This window comes from Salvia hispanica, chromosome 3 (genome assembly GCF_023119035.1).
Source record: "Salvia hispanica cultivar TCC Black 2014 chromosome 3, UniMelb_Shisp_WGS_1.0, whole genome shotgun sequence".
In the NCBI taxonomy this organism is placed as follows: domain Eukaryota; kingdom Viridiplantae; phylum Streptophyta; class Magnoliopsida; order Lamiales; family Lamiaceae; genus Salvia; species Salvia hispanica.
This window is the reverse complement of record NC_062967.1, coordinates 35,541,209-35,567,597: the sequence shown is the minus strand read 5'-3', so window position 1 is coordinate 35,567,597 and position 26,389 is coordinate 35,541,209. Positions and strand designations below refer to the sequence as shown.

The 26,389-nt window shown below is 40.3% G+C and overlaps 4 protein-coding genes across 7 annotated transcripts; all 4 read right to left on the bottom strand.

Annotated features, from left to right (window-relative positions):
• Positions 1–446: 446 nt before the first annotated feature.
• LOC125211303 (PLASMODESMATA CALLOSE-BINDING PROTEIN 3-like) lies at positions 447–3,641 on the bottom strand. The gene is made up of 4 exons (XM_048111034.1): positions 3,485–3,641; positions 2,942–3,181; positions 2,661–2,694; positions 447–894 (listed from the first exon to the last, which is right to left on the bottom strand). The coding sequence occupies exons 1-4, from the start codon at positions 3,534–3,536 to the stop codon at positions 669–671; spliced, it is 552 nt and encodes a 183-aa protein (XP_047966991.1). The 5' UTR covers positions 3,537–3,641; the 3' UTR covers positions 447–668.
• Positions 3,642–4,732: 1,091 nt separating this feature from the next.
• Positions 4,733–7,748, bottom strand: LOC125216783 (protein CANDIDATE G-PROTEIN COUPLED RECEPTOR 8-like). The gene is made up of 6 exons (XM_048118551.1): positions 7,240–7,748; positions 5,996–6,187; positions 5,468–5,627; positions 5,272–5,374; positions 5,114–5,195; positions 4,733–5,033 (listed from the first exon to the last, which is right to left on the bottom strand). The coding sequence occupies exons 1-6, from the start codon at positions 7,519–7,521 to the stop codon at positions 4,956–4,958; spliced, it is 897 nt and encodes a 298-aa protein (XP_047974508.1). The 5' UTR covers positions 7,522–7,748; the 3' UTR covers positions 4,733–4,955.
• A 1,564-nt stretch (positions 7,749–9,312) lies between these two features.
• LOC125213855 (chaperone protein ClpB1) lies at positions 9,313–12,872 on the bottom strand. Of its 2 annotated transcripts, none has more exons than XM_048114613.1 (5): positions 12,716–12,872; positions 11,241–12,419; positions 10,976–11,157; positions 9,795–10,895; positions 9,313–9,705 (listed from the first exon to the last, which is right to left on the bottom strand). In XM_048114613.1, the coding sequence occupies exons 2-5, from the start codon at positions 12,391–12,393 to the stop codon at positions 9,412–9,414; spliced, it is 2,730 nt and encodes a 909-aa protein (XP_047970570.1). In that variant the 5' UTR covers positions 12,394–12,419; positions 12,716–12,872; the 3' UTR covers positions 9,313–9,411. The 2 variants fall into 2 exon arrangements, with proteins under 2 accessions (XP_047970570.1, XP_047970571.1); XM_048114614.1 differs by having other exon boundaries at positions 11,241–12,395; positions 12,716–12,862.
• A 1,124-nt stretch (positions 12,873–13,996) lies between these two features.
• LOC125211791 lies at positions 13,997–23,374 on the bottom strand. 3 transcript variants are annotated; one of them, XM_048111726.1, is made up of 11 exons: positions 23,241–23,374; positions 21,213–21,311; positions 20,916–21,115; positions 18,211–20,771; positions 17,989–18,122; positions 16,050–17,912; positions 15,838–15,886; positions 15,506–15,750; positions 15,297–15,395; positions 14,769–14,976; positions 13,997–14,350 (listed from the first exon to the last, which is right to left on the bottom strand). In XM_048111726.1, exons 3-11 carry the CDS (start codon positions 21,103–21,105, stop codon positions 14,345–14,347), a joined length of 5,355 nt encoding a protein of 1,784 aa, XP_047967683.1. In that variant the 5' UTR covers positions 21,106–21,115; positions 21,213–21,311; positions 23,241–23,374; the 3' UTR covers positions 13,997–14,344. The 3 variants fall into 3 exon arrangements, with proteins under 3 accessions (XP_047967683.1, XP_047967681.1, XP_047967682.1); XM_048111724.1 differs by lacking the exon at positions 13,997–14,350 and having other exon boundaries at positions 14,402–14,976; XM_048111725.1 differs by lacking the exon at positions 13,997–14,350 and having other exon boundaries at positions 14,402–14,976; positions 21,247–21,311; positions 23,241–23,368.
• Between the last annotated feature and the right edge of the window lie 3,015 nt (positions 23,375–26,389).

Genomic DNA, 26,389 nt, shown 5'->3' with positions numbered 1-26,389 from the left:
TTATATGGCAGCAAATATTATACGTGAACGACAACATCAATGATAAGTAATGGTAGTAGTTTATGACCTAAACTTTGGTATTTTGATCCATGATTTTGATCCATGATTCATAACCAACTATTATTCGGTGCATCAAAATTAATCACTATCGCCCATCCAAAAAAAAATAGTCTTTTTTATATATATTAGTCTGTGCATCAAAATTAATCACTAGTAGTATTTATTTATAGTAGATTGTTCTTTCTACTTAAGCCACTTTTTCTCTTCATCTCTTTACTTTAATAGCACTAACCTTTATAATTAAAATCTACGTTGTCCATCATCATCATTTCAGAATAGTGGAAGGGTTGAATTGAAGTTACTTAGATTAACACATAATCTATAATAATAATAATAATAATAATAATAATAATAATAATAATAATAATAATATTCAAGTTGCAATCTGCAAATAGTACTTGTCCTATTTATAGAGAGAGATCAAGCAACCACCAAAAACTACAAACTCAAAAAAAGAATTGAGCATCCCATCATGTTTTTACACCGTGGAGTAGAGACAGAGAGAGAGGAACAAAAACCATTAGCTGCCTCAAAACCCATCATTTCTTCATCCATCGACATTAATCTTGAAGCAACTTGTCCGAGCACCATTGCCGCCGTGTTCAAGCTCACCAGAAAACGAGTGCTGAGAAGGCGAGGAACACCGAGAAGCAGAGGAAGACGGCGTTTGAGAGCCGGATCCCTGCATCACTCAAGTCAGTATTGGGGTTTATCCCTGACGGGCCTAGAACGGGGTTTCCTAGTCCGCCAGTGTTGGGGTTCGTCATGCCCGGGGTGCTACCCGTCGTCCCGGAGACCGGAGTCGTAGTCCCCGTTGTGGGGGTGGTGGAAGCACTGCACTAATTAACAGCAAATCATGTTACTTATGAGTTATAAAAAGGGATCTTCTGACAACATTTCAAGTTAAAAAAAAATGGACAAGATTTTCTGACAATATCTACTTCAAATTAATTTAATGGTATAAGAAAAACTAGTTTTAATCCAAACTTAGTGTCATTTCGCCTCAAATTTACGCACGCCCACATGCGATAGCTAGTGAATTATAGTACGGTGTAAAATATACGAGTGGCATTGCACTCGCTGACAGATGAATCTATTCCATAGGACGGTTGTAGAACGAAAGGGGAGCCCGTCGATTCAACACACCATGTCTATTTCGTGAATCGTGATCACAAGGAAGACAACTAGCTATAGGAATGAATGCTCAATATTAGGGAACTAAGGACACACCTAACTCCATCCAATTCTAATAATGATACATAGATCTTTCTATGTTGAGCACACATAACATTTATTTTATTTATCTCAGGAAAAAAATAAATATACAGTGATTGGTTGTGTAATAGTGCAAGCAATTACTGCCATAAATTCTACAGTCTGTAGACTCCTGTGGCTTTCTCATGGGTGCAGAAGTTTGGGCAATCTTGGAATATCCACCACCACTTTTTTGACTAAAGGAGTAAAGAGTGATGAAAAAAGTGAAATATCTAAAGCTTTAGATGCTCTACCATTTGCCCATCATTATTTTGGAACATCTTGAAAGATTGTTGAAAGATGATTTTTTTTTATTTAATACGAATACCAAACTGAATTTGTTTATTCCAAAAACTAAATCTCTGCATTTGATAGGAATGAATCTTCAATGGTCCAAAAAGGCCATGCTTTATGAAGCATATTTGACCTTTTGGAAGATGCCATTCTAGTTAAATAAACAAGAATCTAATACAAAAACTTAATCCCTCCGTCCTCTCATTAAAGATGACCACTTTCTTGAATGACACGGTATTTTAGGTGGAATTGTTGAGTGTAGTAAAATAGAAAGAAAGATGAGAGAAATTTATATATTCATCTTAGTTGGGACAAATCGAAAATGAAATGTGGCAAATCTTGAATTGCGCGAGAGGAGTATAAAGCAACCTCCACCTCAATCCGAGATCCACTGCACCGTTTCTTAGCGTGTATACACCAAAACGGGATAGAGGATCAAGTGTTTCGACACGAAACTAGACAGCTTAAAATGCAATCACCAACCAACCCCAAATTAACTAGCATGTTTTATGCAAGTGCACGGACAGATCAAGGAAAGGGCAAAGTGTAAGGAGAAAAAGGGAAACCATTTAAAGTTTTGGAATTTTAAACCATCTTCTCAACCTAAAGTTGAAATTTTTATGCAGTTCAAATTGGATTCCAATGCAGCATAATGACAAGAATAGAAAGAGGATAGCTTCTTTTGAGTGAAAAAGGACATGACATAAAGTTGGAAATTTTGAAATGGGGGTGGGTAGTTCCATACAACTGGAGGGCAAATCAGGGATTTCACACCCCAATAAAACCGACAGGGTTTCAGACAATGCATTGAAGAGTGAACTGTCATATTCCCAATTATATATTCGTGCTTCATTTCAAGATTATGAAACCAAATTTTGTAGTACTACACAATTATATACTTCTTCCCAAGAAAAGATAAATTTATTTCGACACAAGTTTTAATAAACATGGTATCTAACCTACAATATGAGTGAATTGGTATATTAGTACTATCAAAGTGACAAAAATTAAATCTTTTTGGTAAGATTGTAAAAAGAGTTAATTAAAATTACCTTGCAGTTGCAGGATACGAACACCCAGAAATGCCTGTAAAATCCACAAGAAAAAAGACAAAAATTCTGAATCAATAATTTATTAATCACAAAGCAGATCTGATAAACACAAAATAAAATATAAAAATATAATGCGGAGTTAGTAATTTGTAGAGATTAAATTGAAAATATTTTTTTAATGTACGAATATTTATCAAATGCATTCGATCTATTCTAATTTCTATAGGTCGAAATTATAAAAAATTGAGTTATGAATTTTAAAGTAAAATTAAAAAACTGACTAGGATCGGAGGAGGTGACGGTGGCGGCGCCGGCGAAGTCGCAGGCGGTGGATTGTTGGCGGTTTCTCTGGAAATAGCTGTTGGCGGCGTAGCTGCAGTGAGCCTTGACGGTGTTGGGTTGGAAGCAGGGCCCGTTTTGATGGATCGGGTTGCAATCCGCGCCGGCTCCGCATGCGTAGTCTAGCGCCTTCTGCAGCTGTGGATCGGTTAATCCATCCTTGCACACGCACCACAACGCGCCTAAATCAAATCATAATTACTTCCATTTCTCAATTAAGTCTAGTAAAATGCAGCTATAATGTTTTTTGAGAGAAATAGCTAACAAATTTAGGAAATGTGAGGCTAAAATGAGAAATTAAAATGCAACTATAAAATAAAATTGGAAAGAAAATAAAAGGAGCAAAAAGGTGAAATTGGAATCAGGAAGAACTGCGTAGTTTTGTTGAGGAATGAGGAGTTAAGAGGTGAAATTGAAATTGAAAATATGTAGCGGAGATTTGGAGGTTTTGATTTGAGAGAAAAGTGGAGAAATGAGGAGCTTACTGGAGTGGGCGGCGATGGAGAGGAGGAGAGTGATGAGCAGGAAAGCAGCCATTGATTATTGAGCGCAGTGTAGGTGGATTCGAGAGGGAGAAGAAGAGAATGGTGGAAGCGAAGTGAGAGAGAGTGAGAGTGGAGGAGTGAGAGAGTGATTATTAATTGGTGAATGTTTTTGAGAGGGAGAGAGAGAAGGTGGGGCCAGGCTGCTGGTGGTGTCGCCTTCTCCGACTTAATTTCCGCTCTCTCTTTTTGGGACCGTCTTGAGCTCTGTGTGCGTCTTTTTTGTGCACCACCCGGCGTGCTGCACGCTCTCTCGTGCGAGTTTTCGAGTAGCGCCCGTTTCTTGGCTAATTGCGCGGTGTGTGTTGCATTTGCGTTACGACTCACGGTGAGAGATTTCAGTTTTGAGGATTAAATTAGACGAGTGATTAATTGGATCGATTCTCTCATCAGTTTTGAAGGAAGATAATAAGAAAAGAAGAAAAAATTTACTCCATCTACAAGGAAAAAGTTTACATGACCCGATTCCATATTTTGATTGGATCTCACAAATGAAGTCTCACATTGCAAGTTTAAGGTTTAGAGAAATTTTCTTGTTAGAAATTCATTTTTCGATTGTTTCAACTCCAAATTCGAATGATAGGGTGGAAGATCTCATGGAACTTTCTCGTTTAAAATGTACCAGTAAAACCTGTCATTGTTTTTTTTCACAGAATTTAATCCCTAGATAAGTTATTTACCCTACCAAATATGCGATAAGTTTGGAAGTATTAGTGATATTGTTTCTAAGTAGTGCAAATGACCTAGTTTAGAGAGGTGCTTTGAATAAATCAATACTTACTAATTTAATTATCAATAATAAATCAATATTTAATATTCTCTCCATCCCAACTAAGTTGAATTATAACTTTTGGACACAGATATTAAGAAATTGTGTTAAAAGTAAGAGAAAGAAATAAAGAAGTAGTAGGAAAGATGAGAGTAAAATAAATGATAGAATAAAATAATAATAATTGAATATTTTATTTTTTGTCAAAAAATGGAATAACTCAACTTAGTTGGGACATGCCAAAAAAGGAATACGAGTCAACCTAATCGGGACTTGGGACGGAAGAAGTAAAATACTTGTACTCTAATAATTGTAGTAAATAATGATAATAGAAGAAGTAATGCACATAGTAAATATGCTGATTTAATACTACTATATAAACAAAATAAGAAGCTGCAAAAAGAAAAAAATATAAAAATATATTTACTGAAATTAATGAACTAGCATTAATATGAATTTAGCTTTAAGTTGCTCCCACAATTATCCAAAAAGTGAAAAAACACATCACTATACATTATCACTAGTTAAAACAGTTATCTATTCTCTGTGTTTCTTCTCCATCGATCCAGATTGGCTATAACTCCCGAACGCTCCATGCTTGCTCCATTTCTTCCCCGCCCCGGCCTGGATCCGTCGCTGCCTCTGCTAGTCCCACTCAGTGTCGAAAAAACCAGCATCTTTCATCTCTGAGTAATACGCGTTGTCCAAGAGCCAGTCTTCCTCCTGCAAACATTAGCACATGTTAAAAACCAAAAGAACTAATCTTGCAATTCTCTACTGCTTACAGATTAAACGACGTTTACCTGGAAAAAGTCGGCCAGGAACGTTACATAAAGGAAGGGGAGATAGAGGGCGTGACGGCAGATGACTACAAGATTGTACAACCTGATGGAACAATGTCATTAGCAGAATCAAAACGACCACTGTACTAGATCGAAGGTCACCTGGTTAAGATACATACAGAAATCCAAAGCCAAAACCGATTCCAGCCATTCCGCTAGCACACAATCCCAAAACATTTACTACAAACATAGTGACCACATAGTTGTAGAATGAAGGCCTAGCTGCATTTGTTAAACATATTTTGAACGTTAGTCCAAGCACATGATTGAAACAGAGGCAAAAGGTTTTCGATATGAAAGAAACTTAGAACTCACGTGGCAACTTATCCCTCCATTTTGAGTAGTGAACGAATAGTATGTAGCAGTAGACTACAGTCAGGAGCAGAGTATGAACAAACAGTAGAGTCCATTTTCCCCAGTGTGCAGTATCAGCGCTAGTGAAGAGGGGCACCCCAAATCCAAATATGAAGATGGCCTACAGAGAAGAGTGATCACGTACTTTTTAGTATAAACCAGTTGATCGCAAGGGAACTCAACAATTCAACATACACGAAATGGATTCTATTCGAAGAAAAATTAAAACAATACACGAACTCTAAGAAGGGATCAAAAAAAGAGGGCTTCATTATTGCTGTCAGTGATTCTCTATGAGACTTTTATCGGGATATCACGTATCATATCCTTCCACAAGCTTGTTCCTACCCAGAAGTTAATTTTCATTTTTTTGTTGTTTTATGTCTTGGTGTGAATCATGTGATGATAAATAAAATCTGTTAGTTGTATCCTAGATTTTATTTAAAGCCCACTTGACCTAGAAGTTTAATAAAGAGAGATATCCATTACCTGGATAAGCACATCGACGACAACAGAGGAACCTGAAACGAAGAAAGTGTGTGCTAGCGCTTCCAATCCATTAGCATAGTTCTCCTGAAGCAGAAACGCTACTATGCTAATTTCCAGAGTTAGCATCCCACATTCTGTGAGCAATGACAGCAGGTTCCAAGCAGTTGCCTTTTCAGGAGTACATTCCCATCCCTGATTTTTTCATCAATGAATCACTAAAAATGAATGAGAGAGAGAGAGAGGGATGCTTTATGATGCAAACCTTCAATGATAATTGAACAATGCAACATATACAAACAAACATTTTATGGAAGTGAAAGTTTTAACATCACTGGGAAACAAATTTCAAAACAATCAGTGGAGAAAGTGCTACAACGCATATCTATAATTGTAGTTTCAAAACATCAGGCACCGCTATAGCTTTTCACTGAACAACCAAAGCAAAAACTGATTTTGACTACCATTCAGTTCAGATTGTGGACAGTCACAGTAACGCAAACAAAGGATTCTTCAGTGAAACACATATAATGTGTAATAACATGGAAAATTACAAAAACCGAACAAATTACAGCAGTTGCTCCAGAAAACCTCTCCCCTACCGACAAATTATAACTTGTTCCATCATCCAAACAAATCTTATCACATGTGCTATCGTGCATATCTGTGCGCAGTACGTTACTTTTAAGAATGATTATATCAACTCAACTAAAACTGCAGTGAAATTAACCAAATCACAGCAGCTGTTCCAAAAAAAACACTCTCCCCTACTGACGAATTATAACTTATTCCATCGTCCAATCAAATCTTATCATGTGCGCTATCGTCCATATCTGTGCGCAGTATTCTCACGTTACATTTGAGAATGACCATGTCAACTCAACTCTAACTGCACTGAAATTAACCAAATAGTAACAAGGTACCAAGGCATGCATCAAAAACTCCCTACTGAAGAGCCTACAATAGATCTATTTAAGAAAATCAAGCAACTAGCAACTCATACTTCAACCTTTCAGTTCCAATTAATAAATATTTATGATCCCTCCTTTACAAACAGATATTGATATCGAAAATGCAGCACAATAAACAAAACCAATACTTTTAACACATAATTATCAAAAAATTGCAGCAATAAGTCACTAAAATCGCCTAAATCTACACAACAACAAAGCGAAAAGCAGCTCAATCTAAGGATTCACAAACACGCACTCCAAAAAAAATCCAAAATTCAGAGGAACAAACATCACCTGAAGAGCAGCCCACGCCAAATTGAGAAGAGCAGAGAGCCACAGGAGGGCGTAGTACGCGATCATGACGTAAGACTTCCGGTGGCGCAGCTTCTTCACATTGCGCCTCGCCTGGAACCCTAAGTACAGCACCAGCAGAACTGAGGGCACGAGCAGGGCCGCTTCGCGCCAGAAACTGTTGCACCCTCCGCTTTGTGAGGTGTACCATTCGGAAATCCGCGCGGGAGGATCCGTAATGTTCTGCTCTGAAGCAATCGCGAGGGTTATGTTAGGGTTTGACATTCGCCGGATTCGATTCAATTTAGAGGAGCGATGATCATCTGATCAATCATAGGAGAACCGCGATACTTCAACAACTTTCGATTGAGATAATTAGCAGTGAGCGGAGATCGGAGATCGGAGATGAATGATTTGAGAGCGAAAACGGTGAGAGAGAAAGATGATGATGAACTGTGGGTTTACGTTTCGATATTTTCACGTATGACCCTTTTGAATTTGGTAATTTCTACTTCCGCCCCTTAAAAGCATCTGCTCCAACCTAAAAGTCCTTCTGCCACGTCATCATGTCCTCCCCAGTCCCGATAACCTAGCCAATGCCCCTTCCCGCAGCCTAGCAACAGCCCAGCCTAACCCACTCATTTCATTCATTTTATCAAATTAATACAAATACGAGATTAATAATTGGACAAAAGTTCCAACATATAAAATAAAATAATAAAAATAAAACTTCTACGATGTGAATAAAATGAAATGCAATTAGCCGTTCGTCAATGGTTCCCCATCTACCGCCACCCCCCCAGATGGGTACAGGCCCGTTAACTGTCATGCCTACAGTCTACTAGACCACCCATTTCGGAGAGGATCGTCATGGTTCCCCATCTACCCCCGCCCCCCGGATGGGTACAGGCCCGTTTACTGCCATGCCTACAAGTCTACTAGACCACCCATAGTTGGGTACAGTCATAAAACTGTCCACAGGGGAAATCAATCTCAGGTTGCGCCTCCCAGGGGTCGAACTCGTGACCTCTAGGATATGAGGCTGTATCCTTGCCCCTTTACCGCTAGGCCAAAGGGCATGGATTGAGTTTGTTAGTATATCTTGAATCTATATTGTTTGCCGCTAGCCAAACGACGGTATACAATGCTGGTGAACAACGTAAATCTCTTTGTTTTTGTTTATTTCGATTACTCAATTAGCCTATTCCGTCAAAACAGAGTTGAAATAATAAATTACAAAAAAAAAAAAAAAATATTTTCGGACGGCTCGACGGTCGGCCATGCCCGTGAACGGGGGCATATCTCTCTCCTCTTCTTGGCTCGGCGGTCGCAATACCGTCCTAGCCGACTGCCTAACCGCACGCTGATGGCTAGGGCGATATTACGGATGCTCTAACAATTTATCTCGAAAATCCCTAAAACATAGTACTCCTAATCTACTACCGATGTCTCGTTCGAAGCATCTCACTTTTTTCGATGTGCCCGTTCGACGTATCTCAGCGAATTCATCTCAATTTCTTTTTTCAGTGTAATGTTTGAGACATTACATTTTCTTTTCAATGTCCCATTCGACCGTCTGACGCATCTCATTTTATTTTTTATCATTAGACTCTTTTTTTCTCATTTTTTCTTAACATTAGACTTTCTTTTCTCATCTTTTCAAAACATTAGACTTTCTTTTTATTTTCGGTGTCTCATTTCAAATATAATTGTAGTATCTAATTTTCTTTTTTGGTGTTACATTCGAAGCATCAAACTTTCATTTTCAGTCCAAATTTATCGATTTCTCATTTTAAGTGCCTCACATTATATTCTGTCTCATACGAAATATCTCACTTTCTTCTCCGATATTTCCTTTCAAGCGTTTCATTCACTATCGGACTATACTCTCCAATATCTCATTCAAACATCTCACTTATATCAATCATTTGAAATTAAAACATAGAGAAATTTCAAGAATTGATAAAATTGAAAATAAATTGCTGCAAAAGTATTTATATATTGACTAGAAAAGAATAAATTATTACATGATATTTTTTCAAAACAAAAAGCGTGGAAGTTTTAGGAAAGCACTTATTTACCTTACTCCAACACTTATATATCAGAAATTTAAGGAACCAAACAAAGAAACACAGCCAAAAACAACAGAAAAAACCCCAAACTCAGTTAACAACTTCAGTCATCCATGTCCTCATCATCAATCTCTTCAATCTTCATCCTCTTCACCGCCTGGGCTGCATCTGATCGCACCCCGTTAGGGATCTGGATCAATATATCCGACTTCTCCCCCGTTGCTGCGTTGACGAGCCCTCCGTTCTTCTCAACCCGGTACGTTAGCGCTGTTCCATCTATTGCAGCGTCAACAAACACTGTGGAGTTCTCATCTATCTCCTCCTTCACCAGCATCTTCGAGAGCTCCGTCACCACCCTCTTCTCCAGCCACCTCCTTATAGGCCGTGCACCGTATACCTGAGAGCATGAATAACACCACAGTCAGCAACACAACACATCAATTATCGATATATATATATATGCAGAAACCAAGCAATGGATCTTACCGGATCATAACTCTCGGCCAATATGACATCAAGCGCTGCTTCAGTGACGGCCATGGCGATGCCCCTCTCTGCCAGACGCTTTGCAACGTCTTTGAGCTGGAGGCGGCACACCTTCCTCAGCTGGTCGTGCGACAGAGGGTCAAAGACCACTATCTCGTCCAGGCGATTGAGCAGCTCCGGCTTGAACTGCTTCCTCACCTCTTGCATCACCAACTCACGAGCGCTTTCCATGGTGCACTTCCCGCTTAATCCTCTCAGAAGATACTCTGCTCCAAGGTTCGAGGTCATGATAATCACCGAGTTCGTGAAGTCTACGGTACGGCCTTGGCCGTCAGTCAGCCTGCCATCGTCCAAAACTTGCAGCAAAGTATTGAACACTGTCGGATGGGCTTTCTCCACTTCATCAAACAGGATAACGCAATAAGGCCGTCTCCTCACAGCCTCAGTCAACTGGCCACCCTCCTCGTGCCCAACGTACCCAGGCGGAGCGCCAATCAGTCGAGCAACAGAGTGCTGTTCCATGTACTCGGACATATCTATCCTCACCATTAAGCTGTCATCGTCAAAGAGCTGCTCAGCCAGCGCCTTGGCTAGCTCCGTTTTACCCACACCGGTCGGACCAAGGAACAGGAACGAACCAGTCGGCTGCTGAGGCCTTCCAAGACCAGCCCGTGATCTCAACACAGCCTCTGCAACAGCAGTGACCGCCTGATCCTGCCCCACGACACGCTGGTGCAGCCTCTCACCAAGACCGATCAGCCTGTCCTTGTCATTCTGGCCAAGACGCGTCACAGGTATACCCGTCCAGCGGCTCACGACCTCCGCGATCTGATCCGGCCCCACAGTCTCCGTAAGCATCCCATTCTCAGTAGCACCACCTTCAAGGTTCACAATGGCGGCTTCAACTTCCTGAATGGCTCCATACCTCAAATCTGCAGCCCTCGCAAGATCATATCTCCTCTCGGCTTCTTGCAAGGCATACATTAGCTCATCCCTCTTTTGCTTCAGCCTTCTGAGCTCATCAATTCTCTCCTTCTCTTTTTTGTACTTCATCATCAAAGGCTGCAGCTTATCCCTCAGATCATCAAGCTCTTTACGCACCTACAAAATAGTCGAAAATGTCAGATCATTGCATCACATAATTAGCATGAACACATTCTCAATCATAAACGGACACTCACCTCAACAAGTCGAGCCTTGCTAGCTTTATCCTTCTCCTTATCCAGAGCGTGGAGCTCGATTTCCAACTGTATCCTCTTCCTCTCCATATTGTCAATTTCCTCCGGCTGGCTGTCGAGCTGGACTCTCACATTCGCGCAGGCCTCGTCAACAAGATCAATCGCCTTATCCGGTAGATGACGTCCTACACCACACTCAAAAACGTTAGACAATGAAAACAGCATAAAAGACAACGACGGAATATCACAGCCTAGCCTGAACACACACCAGTGATGTAACGCGATGACAACTGAGCCGCCACCACAAGCGCCCTATCCTGTATCTTAACACCGTGATGCCCTTCGTACTTCTCCTTCAAACCCCTCAGGATGCTAACCGTGTCAACAACGCTGGGCTCCGCCACATACACCTGCTGGAATCGCCTCTCGAAGGCAGCATCCTTCTCGACATACTTTCTGTACTCCTCAAGCGTCGTTGCGCCAATACACCTCAACTGCCCCCTTGCGAGCATCGGCTTGAAGAGATTCGCAGCGTCCATCGACCCCTCTGTCCGTCCCGCCCCTAAAACTAGATGAATTTCATCGATGAACAGTATCACCTTCCCCTCAGCTTCTTCCACCTCTTTCAAAACGGATTTCAGTCTCTCCTCAAATTCCCCTCTATACTTAGCTCCGGCTATCAACGCGCCCATATCCAATGCAATCAGCCTCACATCGGCAAGATTGCTCGGGACATCTCCAGCAACGATCCTCTGAGCCAATCCCTCCACCACCGCAGTCTTACCAACTCCTGGCTCTCCAATTAGAACCGGATTGTTCTTAGTCCGCCTCGAGAGGATACGAACAACTCGCCTAATCTCCTCGTCTCTTCCAATAACCGGATCAAGCTTCCCAGCCTGCTCCACGAGATCACGGCCGTAGGTCTTCAGCGCCTGAAAATTGGTGTCTCCGGACGCGCTCTCGACCTTCCTCCCCTCCTTACCCCGCAGTTTCTCAACCTCCGATTTCACCTTAGCGGTGGTCACGCCAGCCTCCTTCAAAAGGCCCTGAATTTGGGAATCTTCCAGAAGCCCTAGGATCAGCTGATCGACTGCTAAGTGCGTGTCGCCACGCGATTTCTGCAGCGACTGAGCGCGGCGGATGACCTTGATCAGAGACGTGCTGGCCGGTATCTCGTCGGGAGGCGGCGTCTGTGACGGCAGCTTCTTCATCGCTTGGTTGATAACCCTCTCCACCGCGTTAACCGAATCTTCGCCGGAACCTGCCCCGGCCACTGCTTGCCTGAAAATACCGTTTGCATCGGCGATCAGCGCTGCGGCGAAGTGAAGAGGAGTGAATTGAGCGTGGCCTGAGCTCATTGCGAGCTCGTGAGCCGCGGCGAGGGTCTCATTAGTCTTGTGTGTGAACTTCTCGGGATTCATTTCTGCGAATGATCAATTGAAATTAACTGCAACAGAATTCAAAAACACAATCATCAGACACCAGGGAAAAAAAACTGAATCACACACACAAAGCAACAATAATTGGTAGAAGTTCAACTTGTTCAATGAAATTCATGACAAATTTCAACAGTGAAAAACAGAGCATCAAACGAAGTGACGCCAAAGCTATCGATTAAAACTTTAAACTCCATGAAAACGATTTATACTCAACAATGTAGGAATATACCAACAGAATCGTAATTAGATATGCGCGAAGAAGATTTATAAGCAGAAATGCAGGACAATGGAACACAGATCGTACCTGTGATAAACAACACTGGCAAGGCGTGATTACGAGTTCGGATTCGATGAATCTAGCGTCGAGAGATTGCTTGGTGAATTCTGTGTGGATTGTGATTATTGATTGATGCTTTGCGTTAGAAGTGAAGAGTGAAGGTGGCTGAAGCGGCAGTTTTGATGAGGTCAAAGACATTTCTGGAATTCGAAAGCCACCGCTAGAAACTACTAGAATTTAATAATTGCACTTTTTTTATTTTTATATTCTCCTTGTTTTCTTTTCTACGTGGCGCTTTCTCTCATTTGATAAGTACAGTGGATATTTTACCGTCAAATAAAAAAATCATACTAGTAATTTTGGACATGAACAAATATTTTGAATTATAATTAATAAATGTTATTTCATGATATATTATTTATAAAAACTAATTTATTTACATATTCCACTTATCTACAACTTTATTTTTAAAAAATTCTCCATTTTTTAAAAATGACAAGAATTTTAATGCATAATAAGTAAAAACAAATTACAAAAAAAATAATTAAAGCATTATTAATTACTACAAAATAAGTCAAATCTTATTAAAGAGAATAATAGTTCTATTTGTAAGGGACGAAATCATTTCTATTTAAAAAGACGGATATAGTAGGATAGTTTTTTTCATTCACAATACCATTGCAAAATTTGAATCGTTTCCTGTTCAAATTACATTTTATAGACAAATAAAGCATTACTTCTCCAGTCCGACAACATATCCCATTTTTTTCATTTCAGTTTATTAGCTCCATTGAATTTTACTTAAAACATGCATCTACTTGATACTCACAAGTTAGATAGTGGAGAATATAATTTGTTACTTCATCACAGATTAATTGATTCATATTCATTTTTTATGGCATTCCAAATTAATTGATTCATTTCAAGTTTTGACTCTTATTAACTCTCTTTTCTCTCTCCCACTCTTTATCTTTAAAGTCAATTCACTAAATATATTCTTGTACCTAGAAGAACTGCCTCAGTTAATCGATGACAAAGGGAGTATACATTACCTTTAAAATCAACTAGTTCTGATTTGTTCTCTATTCCTTGTGTTTTTCCATATACTTTTTCTTACATAGATTCAACAAAACCTAGAGCTGGGGCTTATCAACTAGTTTCAGAAGGAGAAAGCATTTATTATATCTCAGTTAAGAAGATGGTTTAAAGTAACGTAACAAGCAACTATATTATGTCAGAGCAAACCAATTCAAATTCACTAAATCTAGCATAGTACAGTGCAAATAAACAAGAACTACACTACAGTAATTACAATGAAAAATAAAAATAGTAGATTGCATGTTCCAAAGGAAAACAATAATCAAGTAAAGAAACAAAGATAAAGTCCAGTAATGAACAAGGACACCATGAACAGCTTAAACCTTCTCTAACACTGCTAAAGAACCTCAAATTTGAGGAAACTGAAGCCAATTTCTTTCTAGGCAGACATGATCGTTTATATATATTACCAGATACGGAAAACATGCTAAGATAGCTGTTCCTGGCATATCAGTAGCAAGTCATTTACACCTAACACTATAAGATAGCTCTAAGACCAACAAACTAATTGAACCTGCTTTACAAAGATCGAGACTCCAAGTCATCGAGCCATCAGACCTAGGCCTGAATTTGAACAATGCAAGAAAGGGATTTCGTAAACTAAAGCCCCAGGAGGAAAAGAAGAATAGATACTGAATATACATAATAAAATATTTATCTACCTAAATGTCATATATCCATTTTTGCAATATCATGCTGCACTTAATATAATCCCCGTCTAGGCAAAAATGATGGGGAACCCCAAATTCATTCCATTTCATAGAGATGTACATGAACTGAACCTTGCATTTCTCAATAATGACATAAATGCCTAATCGAAAAGACTAAATAGCTTCCAGCACAATTCAGGAGACCTCGTGTCCATCCAACTGCCATTCGATCACACCATTCAACTGGCCTTGGTGAAAGTGCCAGTCGATAAAGTACTGGACACGGTTCAAATCAGCAGAAAAATCAATCATTATAGTGAAAGACATTGTACCCTGTCAGGAAGACTTCTAGGCATGGGCACAGCAGTTACGTATTTTTGTGCACAAGGTTTTTGCATAGCTGCAGTAGCATCAGTGGATGTCTCTGCATTATCAGTTTGCCCGCGACCATGAAACCTAGCAAATCGATTGATGACAGAAAACTTCTCTAAATCTTGACATTCCAATCTCAAGTCCAATATTGATGTACTCCTCTCCGGTCTGCCAAACACAAATAACATATTTACATCGAAGAGAAAGATCAATACGATTGCTAGTTTGCAACATCGTAATCGGACAAAAGCACAGCAAATGAAATGCAACCACACATTACCAGCCAAACAAGCTAATGTAATGGCAATTCTGAATTTCTTATGTGGAATGATATCATGTACTAATATGTAGGTAAAGAACAAGCTTATTATATGGTAAAAAGAAGATTCAATAACATTATTCACAAAAAGATAATTCATCACTCCATCCAATATATGCAACACTAACTAGATTAAATCACATAAACACATGATTTACACATGATTTACCTCAAGAAATCATTTTCTAGCTTCCCAGCTTTTCCCAAAAATTCTTCAATGACTTTTGCAAAACGTGGATCGCTGCTGAGTTTGCCCTTAGCAACATGCCTGAAAAAAAAATGTAAAATATATATTCGTACTTTGCAAAAACTAATTGATAAAAAAAAGTTACTGATTTGGCATGATTGAATCAATCCAGGTAGGGAGGAAGAACTTACGGGGCAATATCATGAGGGGGCGAACCCAAATTACTAGAGGTAGATAGCGCACTGCATGCGTCTCCAAGTGCTACCCTTGATACAGCATAGGCCACACTTTCGTATTCGGAAATAGCATCAGCTGAAAAAACTGTTGCCGGCGGAGGAGGAAATAATTGCTGAATAAGCTGTGTTGTCAAAATAAGCCTTCTCTTTGACCTAAGCAATGGAGGTCCATCTTCAATCAGGTCAATATCATCTTCAACCTGTCATCAGCATCAGAGGTAAAGAGCCTGGTCGACATGGTTTGCATAACTATATTAATGAGGGCATAATTAGCAACCACATAATACCTTTTCAGCAAGACGATTTGTTGCTTCAGTCCAGTTTGCTTCCACAACACTGCATGCAGTAAATTTACATAAATACTAATGAATAAGATTTTGTAGTAAAACCACAGGCAATACCAAATCCATAAAGCATACACTTCCACATCATACATTCTTGTAAACGAGATTCCAAATTGAATAAACCAGAAGAAAACATCCTGATTCATGATGATTACCTGAGAATTGATGGACTTAGTGAACAATGTGTTATCTCTTCATACCATGACAGAAGTTCAGAAGTAGCACTCTTACGCTTCTTGGGTCTCAAAATCACCTGCTGCTGACCAGTAGCATTCATCTGCATTGATGGAGGAGAAGATATGTGCTCATTTGTTTTGAAAGTGGGAGCAGAACTCTTAAGAGAGTCACTGACATATGCCTCAACAGGAGTAGCCGTCATTTTTTCTTCTAGATAAGGCATGTCCATAGCACTAGAAGATGTTCCAGGAGCAAATGGAAGTTCTTCTGGTCTCGAGGACATGGCATGGCGTATATTTTGCATAGGCAATGACCCATTTTTAAAGGATCCATACTGGTTGAACCACGATGGTGCCATCTGGGGGCTAACCATATGATGCTCAGCTCTAACAGCAGAAGGATCAGCAGGAGGTTTGCTCTGAGAACCATGCAGAGCAGTCACCACCACAACATCCTCTGAGGCAGCATTACCATGAGGCAAAGTGTTTCTCTGAAGCATATCAGATGGTGTAGAGAAGGTCACCACCCTAGAATCTTCAGGAGGAATCCCACTACTTGAATCCAATGAGTTCCTAAAATTATCTTGATTTTGCTTCTCTGTTACCAAATGTGATTGATGAATATCATGAATATTTTCTGGTCCTTTTAGTCTCTTTGAAAACCTAAGGCTAGGATCACTCTCTGCATGCTTCAGGACTCTCATTTGGTTTAGTAAGGCAAAATTTTCATTAGAAAAGGTATTAGGTTTCAGAGATCGACCAAAGTCTTCAATGTCCTTTTGTGTTGAAGCAGAATTAGCAGGTGAATCATCCAAGTGGTTCTTTTCAGAAGATGCACTTCCCAAAGGCACTTCTGTTTTTGAGGCTGAGAGAAACTGTCCAGATCTTTCCTTCAAACTTTGCTCTTTCTCATCAGCACCAATTGAAGCATGAACAATTGCAGTCGACTTGGTAAAAATATGCCCCCCTTTACCAACATCGAGATCACCTCGAGAACTAGATTCCAAAATATTGGGCTGGGGTAGCTCATGAATATTTGTCAGGCCCTTTGGGTACTGAGTCACCGAAGGATGTTGAGGTGTAGGAACATTAGACGGCATGCTTTGCAAGACCTGGCCTGAAGACCCTTGTCGAGAAATGCCTGACATCCCAAAATGCTGAGAACTGCGCATTTGATCCCTAGATGACGCAGTTCCAGCTGGACGTATCTTCTGTACATCATGCGGGCCGCTTTGTTGACCAGTGCCACCAGATGAAGGAAGACTATTTTTCTGAACATTACCAGATGTATCAGGTAGAACAGTCTCTGTAGAACCTCTTTCCATAGAGAGTGAAGTACTGTAGCTGAAGGAGGTGTCAATGTGTTGATTCACAGCTGGTCTTGTGCTTGGCCTTGTTGCTTGTTTACTCTGAAGCTGACTTCGCATATACGGAATATCAGAAGTTAATGCTGAATGATAATTCCCTGATCCCTTACCGACAGAGTTACCAATACCAGGATGCCTTGGACCTGCAGATGTATTGTTTTCATATTCCATCTGGGATTTTTCATTTGGGAACTGCCTAGATTGCAACGAAGATGCCATATGCATGCTTTTCTCTCCCATTCCTATACCAGCAAGACTGTTACGTGTTGCATTTTCCATGCTTTGAGCATTCTGGGAGGATGATGAAAGGTCAGGAATCTGCAACAGTTGAGATGGAGGACCAAGTTGCAATCCAAAACCTTTAGAGAAAGACGATTGGCTACGCTGAAGGTGACCAGCAGATCCATCAGAGTTTTCAGCTTCAGGTGGTTGAGATGATACATCCACCTTGTGAAGAAGCTCCAGCATGTTTTGGCTGGATTGGATAGAAAAAAAATCAGAATGTAATGACAACTGACAAACTCTTTAAAGTAAATGAAAACTTGAAGTACCTGGGTGATGAAGCCTTGTTCGTGCTTGAATCAAAGGACTGGCTAAAAAGATTAGATGTCCCGGCCGCATAACCAGTAAAGCTACCACCAGAAGACTCTTTATCAAGGCGTTTATTGTCTTTTGGAAGTTCACCCTGTAAGTAAAACAATACTTATAGTTTTTGTCTAGTAACATTGTAATAATTAAGTCTCGTATCTAATACAGCTCAATTGAGAAATGACCTTTTCTGCAGAATTTCTTGGAACCTGACCAAACAGTTTCAACTGGCCAAAATGGGCATGGGCACTCTGCACAGGTGTGGCCTGTGCTTGGCTGTGCTGCTTCAGGCCATGGGTTGACCCCGCATCATCATCCAGATTTCCCATGGGATGATACTGAAATTTGCGAGGAGCAGAACCTTTTTTAGCAAGCGGATTGCTTGACTTTTGCTTCCCAGATGATAGAGACCTTGAATCAATTGCATCAGTCGGACCACTTTCCCTGAAGCTACCTGAAGCATGATTAGATAAGTTTGAGCGATGGCTGTCATTAGAATTCTCTTTCATGGCACAGTTCTCCCTATCGTAATTTTTCATTTCATCATGATCGGAGCTCTTCCATGATCCTTGATTTTGATCTTTAACCTGGTCCATCATTCTCCCTAAGCTTTCACCCCCTTGGGATTTTGTTGAAGGAGAGGCATGCTTCCACTGATTGGGCAAATAGTTATTCTGAGCAAAGGGATAAGCTCCATCACCAGCTACCATATTAAATGAGTTCGCAGCTGAAGTGGCAGCATTGTGAAAACCCAAATCCCCTTTGGCTTTATTTACTTGGTGATTTCCAGACATAGATCTTACAGAACCAAATTCAACAGCACTAGTTAGGGGACTGGGTTTCCATAAAGAACCTCCATCTGCCATTTGTCCCTCCACTGACTTCACTTGATTGTTCTGGTTTTGAGGCACTCTCTCAGCATCATGAGCATTCAGTGATCTATCTCCAGCAGGTGGTACAGCTGCCAGGACATTCCCACCATTTGGTTGTCGTTTAGTTCCACCCTGACCCAGAGGCCAATCTGCGAAAAAATTCTTTCCATTTCTCTCAGCGCCCACAGCATTTCCCAAGGCATTTCCATGTATATCACTCTCACCTCCTAATTGATTTTGGACTTGGCTGTGATTTAGCCACTTGCTAGTTCCTGCCACGGCTTGCCCAAACCTTTGAGAAACATCAGTCGCTGCCGCCTCACTAGGCTGCTCCTGGAAAGTATGCCCAAGTTGATTCAACCCCATCAATTTGAGAGAGTCAGAAGAGCGAATGGATTCAGTGCCCGTTGCTGAAGAAATATGAACACGGTCATTGGGCAACGATGATTGTTTGACATTTACATTGTGAATTAGAGGGGACTGATTTGCTGAAGAGCCATCATTATTGTGATAGTTCAGACCACTCCATTCCTCCTGAGGCCCTACATCGGCAGTAGAAGTTTCAGCAACTGCAGACTGCATAAGAGCACTCCAGCTACCACTCTGAAGGGATGGAGCCCCATTTGATATTCCACTATTACTATCAAATAAATTACCAGCTTCTGCACTTATACTCGGGAGCTTACCAAATGCAGACCATATATTATCATCTGAACCATACAAGATCTTTTCTTCAGCAGGATCTAAGGTGACTTCATTCTGAGGTGAAGATACATGCATTGGATATCTTTCTTGCGAGGTTTCTGACAGAGTAGACAGCTCCTGCCTCCTTGCACGGTCCTGATGTGATGCATTATTCTGCAATGAATTCACCTGCTGGTGGAACCCTATATTCATTATGCCAGTATTCAGTGACTGACTAGAACCATGTTCATTAGTATCATTTTGATAGTTTTGTCGAGATATGGAAGTCCCCTCTGGTCTGGTAAGTCTGTCAGGCAGAAAATTGTGTTGATTACTGTGCAGAGAATTGCCAGATATTGGCATTTGAGGTGTTGATGATCTCTCTGTCACCATAGGAGAGTATTGGTTCATAGCCAAACCCCTTGGGTTGGATACTGGAACTCCATAAAGGGATTGATCATCCTGTTGATGCACCATGTCCATTAATCGGTGTGTCTGTCCAAGATTTGGTAGAAAGGTAGTGCCACCGGGGGATCCTTGCATGGCAGCAGAACCACGGCCAAGCCAGTTTGTACCAGGCTCAGCCGTCCAAGGATTGCGTAATGCATCAGAATTTGGACTACCATTAAACAGAGAGGACTGGCTTCCAGACGCCTGTTTGGTAACCTGAGGAACCTGATTAATAGGAGTTTGAGGCCTTGAGTCCAGCTGTTGAAGTTGCTGCTGTCTTTGAAGCTCTTCCATTTTCCTGTAAATGAGTTGCTGCTGCAGTTGTTGCATGTCATTGAGGCCAGATTGTTGGCGCTGTAATGCCTGCAGCATGCTTGCTTGCTGATGATGGTTCATCTGCTGCTGACCACCAAAGAGATCAAAACTAACAGGGGAGACAGATGTTCCCGATCTATCTGAAGCTTTTGGTGGTTGCTCATGGCCGCTAATTCTATGCAATTCATGCACAGGCAAGTCTCTCGAGGCTAATAAATGACGTTGATCAGAATACGCATCCAATTCCCGGAAGTTACCTTCATTCTGCCTACCTTGGGGATATTGATTGCCATACATATAGCCGTTGGAATATTGTTGCTCATTTAGGGGTTGGATTCTAGAGAAATCAGGCCTCAGATTTGGTTGAGGAAAATTCAATCCATTAGCTGAATGAGCAGGATAGCCAGACTGCCCTCTATCTATTTCTGCTCAAAATATAAAGGAGAAATTAGACATAAATCAGAAGCACTGTATAGCCATGTGTCTAAATGTAACGATAACGCCCAAAAAACAAACAAATTAGACATAGAGAACATGTTCAATTCCACATTGAAACAGAGAGGTAATACCTGGGTTTTGCCCAGAGTAATTTTTAGTGCTTGAGTTCAGCACATCAACAGGTCTTGGGCTGCCAACCCAAAAATTGCTGTTGGACACTGGCCAGTTTCCATCCACACCATGTGATTGATGCTGCCCCTGCGGTGAATTGTCTTGTGCAAAGAAATTGTGAACCCTATCTCCAAATTCGTTGCCAGGCATAGATGCTAACCTAAATTTTGATATAGGTAAGTTGAAATTTGTGAATAAAGAATTGACTAGTTTGACTTGGAATCTTTTTTTCTCAAAAATCAATAATGCATTACAACCTTTGGAAACAAGAACAATGTCAGCATACAATACCCCTGAAAGCTAACATCAGCCCCGTGCCACCTTCTCAAACACTGACAGCCTCCATGATAAGAACACTGCAGAGCAAGCACTAATTAGGTATGCACCATTGTAGAATGCCAAATGTTGTTTTTATACACCACATTAATGCAATGCAGAGATGGTGAGCAATAGAAGAAGTTTAACCACATTAAAGCAAAAAGATAGACAGATCACTGATAATGCTTCAACAGTTTAACCATCTAATCACCAATACATAAAGGAGTATGACAAGTGCAAAAAACTCATGTCGGTTTTGGAAACTTACAGGCTTTACGGATTATATGGGTAATAAATCTGGTATAAAGGTCCATAAACACATAATGTCACATTTTAATTTAAGTGTCTAGATGTAGAAACATATCTACCTAAGATGTAAGCAAAGTGGTTATGGGTGTTCCCGTGTTTCTTTATAATACAAGGGTTGTGAGGAAGTCCACAGGTGTACACTTATAGTCATAGATCTCTATATTCTGTAGAAAAAGAAAGCTCTTTAGCAGGGTGGGTAGGTAATCATGCTTCCTCCTAACCTTAGAGCAGAGCTTAAAGAAGGCTATAGGTGTGAGGCCGGCTTATTGATGTGAGGTAGATACAGAAAAGAGGAAGTTAAAGTTAAAGTTAAAGTTATAGAACAAAGGCAAAGCAAGTGCAATCTAGCAAAGTTCAGTTCTTGAACAGTTGTGAAGCCATAATTTGATCCATCTGATAACTTGCATTTCTTATTCAACATCTAATATCATTCCTTTCTCAAACATAGCAGGCTTTAGTTGTCTGCAAGTCAAACTACATTTATAACTGGGGGGAGGGGGTGGGAAGACATGCAAACCCAAATCTCAAACAGATTATTAAATATTACAGTTCAGAATCATAATTTAACAGAAATTTGAAATGGAAGATTGTCCAGACGCTCCTATTCCTATGATTTCTACTCTTCTTTTTATTTGGTTGGGTGAATAGTTACATGTTCTACGCTGTGAATTTCGAGTTTCCTCCTCACTACACAACATGTCCATTTTATAATCCTAAGAATCAAGAGCATGTCACACATTCAGTAGAACGGATATAGTGTACTTGCAGTCAAGCATTACATGATCATCAATACAATTTGTGTTTTGGTCGACACTTGACTGCGGGGTAAAACAAAATAATGTAACCTACAGTGGAGATGATAGATTTTTATCAAACTAAAATCAGTACAGTAAATGTGGTACTACATGTTATATATTAATTGACCACATCACAAGACAAATCCACTAGTCATCCACTAGAAGTGATTACATTCTACATGCAAACTCGGCCTAAGAGCATCTCTCCTTATAGGAATTGAGACAACTTTTATATTTCATTATTTCCTCAACTATATATGATAGCAGCACTAGATTTTCAAGGACAGGCCAATACTGTGATTCACGTGTTTCTTACTTCACCAATTGAGGTCATAACTCTCATCTCTAAAACCTATGGCCTATCATATTGACCATGAGGGAGAGATTATCTGTTCAAACCACTTTCAGTTATAGGTAGACCATCACACATATAAGCAACTTTTGCAGCACAAAATCTAGAAGAAAAAATATTACGAAGATAACCCCCTCCCCCCAACACACACACATGTCAAACACATCATCCTTACACACCAACACAACCCCAACTCCAGAGGTGCAGTTTTTAGCCCATTCTGTCAAACAATTACAACAAAAAACATTGCATCTGAATAGAACATCCTGATACTAACTCAATCTTCCAGAATCACTTCAAAACAAGCTGCCCACCTTCAATCCCTAAACCCTACCCCCAAATCGAACCATCTGGAGCAGGACTTTAAAGTGCACCTATCCCCCAAACCCACCCCTGCACCCTCGCCCACCCCACCCCATCCGGACACAGATTCACGCACAAAACAGAATCAGATATAAATAAATGGAAATGCGACGGGATTAAAAAACTACCAATCGAAAATGACTCACATTAAAATTGAGATGTGTGTAACGAGAGGGAAATGGAGGTGGAAATCGATCTTCAGATACAGATGAGTTTAGTTCTAGGGTTTTGAATCGACGAGCTGGAATATGAGGAGCTCGAGAGAGAGGAGTATTTTGGCAGTGAGAGAGAGATAAAGTATATGAATTTTTCAACGAACTGTGAGAGAGAAGGTTAGGTTCGGAGTGGGGCACAGGCTCGGAAGACCCGAAGCTGGGTACTGTTCTCGGTTTGGATGGGTCCACAACGAATATCCAATGAACACTCGCCAGTTGGCGTGACGAAATAGGTGAGACGTAAATGCTATTATGTTTATTACACATTTATTTAACTACTCCATTTTCGACATGTTTTTAAAATAAAATTTAATTAAGTAACATTAATTGATTAAATAAATTTGTGTATCGTTCACAATATTGAGTTCAATTATCCTTTTGTATAAAAATATTGATTAAAAATATGATAAAATGATAATGTGGGGTTGAAGATTTTATACTAGCGATCCGAACGATCATTTTTGCCTTTCACAACTAAGATGACTAGTATTTGTATTTTATTTCTATTTTATTTTATTATCTTAATTTTATTTTTTCTTCTATTTTCTCTGTCTATTTAACACATAAAACATATTCCCTCCGTCCCGCATAATTTTACACACTTTGACTCGGCACAGGTTTTAAGAAATGTAATGGATAGTGAGTTGAAATATTTGGTGGGATGTGGGTTCTACTTTTAAAGTAGGAGTATTAGTCTTATAATAAAATGTGAGTAAAAGTGAGTTAGTGGAATATGGGGTCCACTACCAAAAATGATAAAAGTGAAATGGATAAAATTATGTGGAACGGCCCAAAATGGAATACTTGGTAAAATTATGTGGGACGGAGGGAGTATTACTCTTTTTGTCCACTATTAATTTTTTTTATTTTTCCATTTTCACCTTTTCACCAATAAACTTCCTATTTGTCATAATACTACTTTTAGTAATGGCCCTCGCATTCCATTAACTTTATTTCACTCACATTTCATTCCATTATAAAAGTAATAAGTACTACTTATATATAAAAAGTATGACTCACATTCCACTAACTTTTAAACATATTTTCTAGTATATTTCTTAAAACTTGTGTCCAGTCAAATATGCCCTTATATTGGTGGATGGAGGGAGTATATAAAATCTTGTGTCATACAAAAAAAGTTATCTTAGTTTGGCGGAGAAACTAAAACACGAGGAGAAGAAGAAGTAGTGTGTAATTTCTAGTTTCTACTGAACATTTCAATTTTTCAATTGAGCTACAAATAATTTAAAACTACATCGATCATCTAAGCCAAATGCATGAGCATCATTTTCTCTTTGTTTTGAAAAAAGTAAATCGACTTGTGAGCATCAAATTAATCTCGAGCTTGTAATATTATAACTGAATATCGTATTAAGTTTGAAAGATCAAAAGAAGAAGAAGTATCTAATTTCTAGTTTCTATGAACATTTCAAAGTTTTCTATCGAACCACAAATAATTTAAAACTACATCAATCATCTAAACCAAATGCACGGGCATCATTTTCTCTTTGTTTTGAAAAAATAAATCGACTTGTGAGCCTCAATTAATCTCGAGCTTGTAATATTATAACTGATTTTATGAATGTGATATCGTATTAAATTTGAAAGATCAAAAAATATTTTTGGCTTGAGTGTCATCTCAATCATATATACCAAATTTGGCTTTTTGGCTTGAGTGTCATCTCAATCATATATACCAAATTTGGCTTATTGTATCATCTCATTTAACACTTGAAACATTATGTTCATCATCTTCTTTGAGTTATAAGGACCAAAATTAACATACGTGCATTATCTCGCGCAAAAACATCAAAACTAATCTATGATCATCATTTCGTTTGAAGCTCAAAAGACATTAGAGCACTCCCAATGGTCCGGCTAAAAACTCTCTTATTTCTCCCTAACTCCTGCCACATCAGCGCTACATCAGCACTAAAATTTATCCCCAGTTTTTAGCCAACATTTAGCCAACTGCTCCAATGGTTTCTCCCTTATTTCTCCCTTATTTTTCCCTAACTCAACATTTCATTTTTACATCATCATTTTTAATATTGTTTAATTTTCCCTACAAATGTGTTTAATAAATAGATTTATAATGAACAATTCATCGTTGTATTAATCATTGTAAAATATAATACAACGAGAAAAAAAAAACTACAAATAAAAAACAAAGATTTAAAAAACTAAGAGGGAGGGGCGTCCGGCGGGAGGCCCATCGGGATCTTCATATTTTGGATGGTCGACCAGAGGGACTGCTTCTCTTCTGGGGTTCCGCCGCCGGTGAAGTATAGCGTGTACAGGCTGCGTCAGATTGGCGACATTGGCAGAGAGCGTGGCTTGTTGTATGAACTGGGGTTCCGACTGGGCATCCGACGATGCGCCCTTCCCCTTCCGCCTCCCTTTCGCCTTCTTCGCTCCCACAGGGCGCTCGTGCGGACCATCCCCAGTCAAGTCGATGGGGGTCACGCTTCCCTCACTCTCCGCACCGCTAAGTCGCGAGCGCACCGATTTCCCGTGCAGCGCGGTGTGCATCCCCGTCCGAAATTTGGGGAGATCCTTCAGCCTATCATAGATGTTCCAATACTTGAAGCCCTTCGACAAGAACTGGACCATTATACCTCTGCATGGCCTCATCTCGGACCATGTGCTCGTTCTGGCCACTCGTCATGTTCGTCATCAAGTTAGAGTATATACCGTTGAAGTGGCTGCAGTCCCTCATGAGGCGCTCCCAATGCCGGCGGATCGCCTCGTTGCCATGGTCCTTCATCGAGAGCGAGTCTTGTTGCTCGTGTACTTCTCCGCAACCCGCTCCCAGGAACACGAGCTCAGTCTGGTAGTTGCTTGCGCTCCGCGTTCTGCGTCGTGTCCGCCCAGCAGTTGGCTATCAGCTCGGACTCTTCCATAGTGTAAGTAGTCCTTACCCGCTTCGGCTTCTCATCGGAAGCCGTATCAGTCGCAGCCGTCGACGCCGACGCCGGCGCCTTCCCCTTCCTGCTCCTAGAAGGCGGCTCGGCGGGCGTTTCTTCCACCTCGTAGTCGTCCGTGCTGAGTGTCGGATCCGTTGTGTACGTCGCGTCCTG